The 7,500-nt window shown below is 38.6% G+C and overlaps 1 protein-coding gene across 1 annotated transcript in view; it reads right to left on the bottom strand.

The window, feature by feature from the left end:
• Positions 1 to 2,109: 2,109 nt before the first annotated feature.
• Positions 2,110 to 7,500, bottom strand: part of LOC137984718 (proliferation-associated protein 2G4-like) — a 38,289-nt gene continuing 32,898 nt past the window's right edge. Inside the window, exons 10-14 of the mRNA XM_068831978.1 lie at positions 4,559 to 4,653; positions 4,006 to 4,063; positions 3,757 to 3,826; positions 3,072 to 3,122; positions 2,110 to 2,381 (exon numbers count right to left, since the gene is read on the bottom strand). Coding sequence (XP_068688079.1) covers positions 2,319 to 2,381; positions 3,072 to 3,122; positions 3,757 to 3,826; positions 4,006 to 4,063; positions 4,559 to 4,653 — 337 coding nt within the window. The 3' untranslated portion in view covers positions 2,110 to 2,318. The remainder of the gene's footprint in view (positions 2,382 to 3,071; positions 3,123 to 3,756; positions 3,827 to 4,005; positions 4,064 to 4,558; positions 4,654 to 7,500) is intronic.

Below are 7,500 nucleotides of genomic sequence, written 5' to 3'. Positions count from 1 at the left end.
CCTATGAACATGAGCGAGACATACGACTTGCCCGTACCCAGACCTCCGCCGTTTCAGAACACGCTAACAACATCGGACACAGCCAGCTTCGGAACGAAAGGAAGTTTATTGATCGTGATCCTCATTGGTACACACGCAGGGTCAAAGAGGCAATTCACATAAGACTTCACCCTAACAACATCAACAGAGATAGTGGAATAGAAATTCCGGAAGCTTTGATGCCCACGATCAAGAAACACATAAACAGCAGAACCGTAAGACAGCGGACCGCCGAAGGAACACACCGAAAAAGCGAGGATCGAAATGCACCAATCACAGCTGCTGAAAACCAAACAATCAATGCGGAGCATGCTGCTTAAAAGGTGACACGTAACCAGTCGACCTCATCGCCTGATGAAGACTAGCAGTATGCAGTCGAAACGTCGCGATCTACATCACAAGTGACCACATCGTGAGACAAACGAGAATACTTTATTATTGTACTTCACAACGATGATTTACAGCAACATTTGTTTATGGCATTTATTTGTTAGGTAAAATTACACTTTACATCAATTGCAGTGACTAACACAGAATCTCTGAGCAATGATGCTTTGAAATTTTGATACTTTACAAGGAATGCATGGGTTCATTAGGGCTTTTGCCACCCTAGAATGTGAGCAACCTCGTATGTTAATGACATAAAATGTAAACAATGACGTCAGCAATCCTTCCCCTTGAGCGAGACTCAAATTTCAGACAAAATTTACCCTCATCAATGGGGGTCAGTTTAGCCACGACTTGAAACGTGACCTAAGTCAAAGTCATACTTCTGCATGTTCTCCAAACCACAAGACTTACGTTCTTGTCTTATTCTTGGGCTGTGACTCTGACAGTCAGCACCAGAGTCGGGCTGGTTTCCAGCAGCATGACTATCCCAGGGGTTAAGGGTACAATCGCTGAAACAACCCAACCCTTTACAAAAATGCAAACCTTAGGCCTAAACACTATGCTTTAATGTTTAGCCCTAAGGTTAGCATTTTTGAAAGGTTTGGGATGTTTCAGCTATTGTACCTTTCACACCCTAACCCCACCCCTCACCCTCTACCCCGACCCCTAACCCCCCACCTCCCATCCCTGGAATGGTCATGCCTGTTCCCAGATCTGAGAGTTGTTGGCTTCCTCATTTACGCGTACGTAGTCACCCCCTTGGTGCTAGAGGATCATTTTTCCCTAGTGGGAGAATGTGGGTGTTTTGCTTGTGTGCAAGACATTGTAATACATTCTCTCTGACCTTGCGGGAAAAAAGGTAAGTACTGCAGCCAAAAAATTTGGAACAAAAGTAATAATGAAACTCTGACCTTGCGGAAAAAAAGGTAAGTACTGCAGCCAAAAAATTTGGAACAAAAGTAATAATGAAAGTAGTACACTTAGTTACTGAAACAGACACAGCACAAAGGGACCAGGGCCACTGGAGATGAAAGTTGCAAACTGTCTTTTCAATCATTCAGCCATGCAAATCTACTTTGGGGAAGGGCATGGGGTTACATCAAAAAGCAACCAAATATAGACCAAACTACCCCTCCCTATCATTTCATATGTCACATTTTACAAATATATGTTTAGGCTGGAGATACGATCTAAAGAACTGAGAATGATTGCCACGTGAAGGACTGAAACAAATTATATCAACTGCACCATAAAGTGTACATCACTCATGCTTCCTCAGCATACTAAGATATCATTAACGCTGGGAGTTTTGATGTTTGGATTTGGTTCCCGCAAATGAATAAATAAATAAAAAAGTTCCAAATAACTTGTACAATACATATAACCTCACTGAAATCTCATATTAGACAGTCATTGCCCTGGTACAAAACAGGAAGTAGGGAACGGTAACTCTAGTCTTTTTCTTGCGTTTTTTGCTACCAGTAATGCATTTCGCTAAATTACGTAAGCTCCCCACTCAAATGTGCTTAAAATAAATGAGCCCCCTTGGGGGCTTAATAGAGGATTTATGGTAAATAAGGTAGAAAATTTATAGCCATCCTCTTATGCACTCTAACAAACAATAAAACTAATAGTGGTTGCCAATTTATGAAAATTAATACAATAATTATAACACTGAAATTACAGGAACAGAGACTTTATTGGACCAGTTAATCCTGGGCTGATGTCTAAAGCAGACATTCAGTCAGCGTAGTATAGATAAAACGATTTTTTTTTTTCAATATGAGCTTGACGTGGTAATGTTCTTTTGCTGAAGTAGCTGCCACAGTTGTGTAGGATTTAAGACAGAAAAAAACTAAAAAACAATCCACAATGTTACAAGTCATTCATCAATCCTCTGATGTATCTTTCTTTGTGTCAACTGCCTCAGCGTCACTTGCTTTATCTAAAGGCTGAATAGAAAAACAGACATTTGTTATAAATAGGATTCTTCCTCAATTTCGGCAGAAGCCTGCAGTTTGAGAAATGCTCAATGCAAGTAGGGACCCATCCAGTGAGTACTACATACAAGAAATTGGAAACCCTGCAGCTTTCCAGACATGGTCTGTGATTTGAAGAATGAAACAATAGAATATGACCCAACAAACATTGCAGCTGAGCCCTGATAACAAAAGCAACAGGACAAAGGGACCCATGAAAATAGCAGTCTGGCACAGCTTCAGAGTTACTCAAGAAATTAAAGGATACAGAGCCTTGTGGTTTCTAATTAGAGAGTTGTCGCGGTGGATAGTCATGCACCTTTCAATTTTGCTTACTCCAACACAAAACACTCGCCCACCTTTCCATTTCCCCTTTCATTTATCAGACTTGAGTTAAAGTTCATTTTAAGTGCCCCCAACCTCAAATATTTTTCCTCTTACAGGAGTTCGGCTGTGGGTCAAACAACTATTAATTAAAATTTTTGTCAACTTCAGCCAATTTGTGCCACGTGTTAGAAGCAATCACGGCAAGGAGTTCACATGAAAATAATATCTAGGTTAGGGTGCTAAAATTTGACTTTTGCAAAATTACATAATATTGATGTTAAGGACACTTGACTCTTTGTTCAATGTTTGAAAGAGACAAGCAGAGCTTCTACCCACCTTCTTTTTCTTCTTCTTTTGATTTTTCCTACTTGATGTTGCTAAGATTTCCTGACAAAGAACAAAGCACATGATAGGAATTCTGGGAAAAAGGATGAGGGGGTCCAGGTGATGTTAAAAGGGCATCTTTCATTCAACTCGAGGCTCCGCTCAATGCCATTGCAAGTGAATTCATTGCTTGGTGCTTTTCACTGTCAGCGTCTCTTCACCTTGCAATGCCCATGACAAATTGAGGAAACTGCAACTTATCCCACAACAACTTTGCCTCCTGCAAAGCTTCACAATATTAGACAAGGGCTGCTACATGTACTATGTCTCTTGCAATGGCATTGCAGGTAAGATGGAAAGAAAAGTTGAACGAACACTGTAGGGTATGAGTAACACACTTTTGTAAAAACCGATCCTGTTTCCACAAAACATGTTATGGAAGGACAATTTTTTACAAAAAAAAAAATAATACAAACAAACAAACAAACAAAAATACAATTGCCAGTTTCCCGATTTGCTAAGAGAACTCTATCACATGAATTAATAGCAAACATAACCAGGCAAATGACAGGTCCCTATGTTAAATGAAATGATCAAATTAATCTTCCTCTTAAACTTAGTTTAACTAACATGTATCATACACAAAAAAAGATTCAACTAAATCAAGACTGGTAACAGTAACAGTTACAATGGATACCTTAATTTCTTCATCTTGTATTGAATACTCTGATTGTATTATTTCTGGATCAAACGGTCCTTCTGTTATCCTACACAAGAATGAGAACACAACCACGGTCAATTAGAGAAGTGACAAAGGTTAGTCTTCTCTTGTCAATTATGAAGTTTCTTTGGGAGCAACTGTACTTGGCATTTGCTATCAAGTGAATGAAGCATGTACTGGTAACAATGAATGTTCTGTTGAAAGATAAATAATTTAATGGATTACCTGCTAGGTCCATTTGGCATAAGTAACAATGTAAACTTGAATTGTGCTACATATTCACCTGAAATAGGGTCAAATTACTGTAGTTACTCTTTTTCGGCCGATTAAGAAAGAACTGGCTCATTCTTTTGACAAAGTCAAAATGAGGCTAATTAATGTAAGTTAGGCAAGGTTAATCTCAAGAATTTGAGGCTTTTTTGAGCCAATGGGCGTGCCTTTATTTTGGGGGGCAGAGTTGATTGAGCTCCAACTTTCCCGTCCCAAGGCTACTTGGTCGTGAAGATAAATGTTTTTTTCCACTGGATTGTGTTCCAGTGTGACGGTGCTGGTTAGCAGCTGCTTCAAAGTGGTTCCCGCTTGCGGGTTGCAAGGGATGCCATCTTGCAGTGCTTGGATCACAACAAGCCCCTTCCCACTGACTTTTAAGGCACCAGTTCCCAAGCTCATCAATAATTGGCGATGAGTTTTGAATTATGATTCTTCTTTTTTGATGCTATGACCACCAGCAAATAAGAATGCATTACGTTGTGAAGACCAACAACAATACTCAACTGACCTTCTTTCTCCCAAAGAACATTGAAAGGTTCTAGAAGACCATGTTTCACACATTCCACGACACCCATTTTGGCTTTTTTTTCGTCTTCAAAAGATCTGAGAAAAAAAGTAAAAAATCAGCAAAACTCTGGCTCAGGAAAGCTCAGATATTTTGCTGAAGTAAACTAAAGTCCTAACTTATAAATTTCTCATGAATCTCTTCCACAGCAAAATTAATATGACACCACTGGACATCCTTGTAGTATTCTGTGGAAGCTGAGCTCTCAGTCATAGTGTAACTGATAAATAAATCTCTTCATTCACCCACATGGGACACTTGAGTTTAAGGTGTGGTTTAACATGCTCATTCTCAAAGGCCAGTAAATAAAAGCTTGCAGTATTCTTTAAAGGAGCCATGATCAAGGTAAAACCTAAACTTTATACACTCCCTGTACAAAATACAACAACAGCTAAGAATAGAATAAATTAATTAAGAAAACATAAAATAAAATTTATTCCAAGTAAAACAAAAAAAATGAAAATTCAGCATTAGACAAGCCACGCTTAAGGTGGCTCAAACCAGCTCTTCCAAGTGACGCTCCTATTAGAAGGACTGGCACCACAAAGTTGTATCATGAATTAGCAATATTTTGGTATGAAATAAAACATGAATTATTGCTGAACAAGATACAGTCATTACTGTGACGTAATATGTCACTGTGGCAATGGGCAAGCCCTGTAAAAAAACCCTCTAATTTGTCTTTGGTTGCTTATCATCACAAAAACGAAGTTGGGTGACCACCATTTTTTGTTTCTGAAAAGTAACCAGAAGGGCAAGACGAGACTTTATGCAGAGTTTTAAAAAATTCTGTCAAGCGGATTCAGAGCCACCTTAATTCTGTAATTTTTTAGGTGCCGAAAATTTCATTGTGGCCTTCTAATCACTTTTCAGCAGTAAAAAAAGGTGGTCACCAAGTTTCCTTTTGAGATAAGAGCAATTAAATCCAAAATACCGTATTTACTCGCATATTGGCCACACCCTAAACCCGAGAAAAAAGTTTTCTGTACCAGTAAAATAAGGCAATGAAATTGAAACAACTTTTTTAAAATTTCTGGATTGATAAAACTATGAAATCAACATATTGCACATCTTTAGAAAGGAAAATAGTCTTCCAGTTAACATGTTTGCAAATATTTACAAATGAATCGCGTTCTACAATATTTACTACATTGTTTAAGCGTTAAAATCCCTCAAAGTCATTTTCGCTGTCGCTGTCAATGCCTCCAAAAACATGATAATATTCGCCCTCATCAAGAAAAAAAAAAAAGTTCTAGAGTAGACATTTCATCCTGCTTCATCATCAAATGCATCCTACTCATCATCAAAGTCAAGGTTCATACTCTTTTAAGGACTTCAAATGCCATGACTTTTTCCATGACCTTCTCTAATTTTCCATGACCTTAAGTTTAGCTATCACGTAAGAATATTTTCAAAACTATCCTATTTTAGGATATTACTCAGATCAAATTTGAAGAAATTAACAACCTCTTTCCGCCCAACTCAGTGAAACTTCCGACTGTTTGATAGAAACTTGTCTCTATTCCATTTTATCCTTGCTTTGACACTGTAGTGATTAATTTACCATCTACATTTACAATTTTCCATGACTTTCCATGACTGACCATAAAATTCCATGACTTTCCAGGCCTGGAAAATGAAATTCTTAAATTCCATGACTTTCCAGGTTTGCCATGACCTGTACGAACCCTGAAAGGGGTCAGCGTCGTCTTTATCTTGCCACAGGATGTCATCCTCTACTCCATCTACGGCATAGGGAGGAAGCTTCCAACCGTCCCCAAGACAAGCTAACATGACAGTAAGTTGATCCTTTTCACAACCAGTTCTTACAACTGAAACCGTTTTTGTTCCGGCTGAGCCTCCTTAAGGTTACTGCTAACCTACTGCTAACCTTCTGGGGTGCCTTCCAGGAAATCTTTTGTAAGTGCATTATTTTGGTAAAACTCCAGCTCCTTTAGCACACGTGAAGCTTCAAACTCAAAACCAACATGTTCACTTTGCTGAATTACCCACCTTCGCATTATCACACACAACCAAACAAACTGTACTATTTCAATCGCTCTCTATAGCCCACCAAAGTGTGTCAGGTTTTTAGGAAATCCCTACTGCTTCCGAAGAAAATAAACTTTGAAGTTGGCCCATAGAAAATTTTCAGTTTTGTGACATGCAGAGACATGTCAATGTAAAAATATTTCGAACATTTTAAAGCCCGAGATAGTTTCATGCACCAATATCCAACGATCATTTTGGCCAAATTTCGTAAAAAATCTGACAAATCTACATACCCTACAAATTAATTTGAAGAGGAACTATTCATGGCAAAATAAACCCCCAGTTTTCGGGCAGAAAATATGTTACACGTTTTCACACCTTGTCAATGGGGGTGTGTTTGCAGTCACGCTTCTATGATGCCATCGACCAATGAAAATCGATGTAAGGCCCCCTGAAGAGGGTTTGTGATAAAACAGTTTTGAATTCGCAGGAAGGCATTCAGCACTGCATCATCACCCATAGATTATTTATACCTGATTGCACACTTAGCCCTTGTCGCTAGCAGGAAACAGAGTTTTCTTTGTTTTGTCGATGGAATCCTTTTTTTTTTTTAGCCTGGTCTTTTTCTTACTTTTTACCCAAGGAGAACTTTCCCATTTCAACTTCTCTCCTCATTTCATGGCCTAGTAAGGATGATATTGCCTCACATATTCCTTTAACATAACCGCATCAACTACAAATAAAAGGCGAACTCAACATGCGACTTCCGCGTCAAACAGCATGGGAGGTCTGAAGTGTTGACATCTCCTAACACCTTAGGGATTAACATTAATTTTTAAAAACATTTTCAAACGATTTCTTTTTTAGAAGAAAACAAATATACAGTAATGAGC

Source organism: Montipora foliosa, chromosome 14 (genome assembly GCF_036669935.1).
Source record: "Montipora foliosa isolate CH-2021 chromosome 14, ASM3666993v2, whole genome shotgun sequence".
In the NCBI taxonomy this organism is placed as follows: Eukaryota; Metazoa; Cnidaria; class Anthozoa; order Scleractinia; family Acroporidae; genus Montipora; species Montipora foliosa.
Note: the sequence above shows the minus strand (reverse complement) of the source record. Positions and strands in the feature narration are given on the sequence as shown.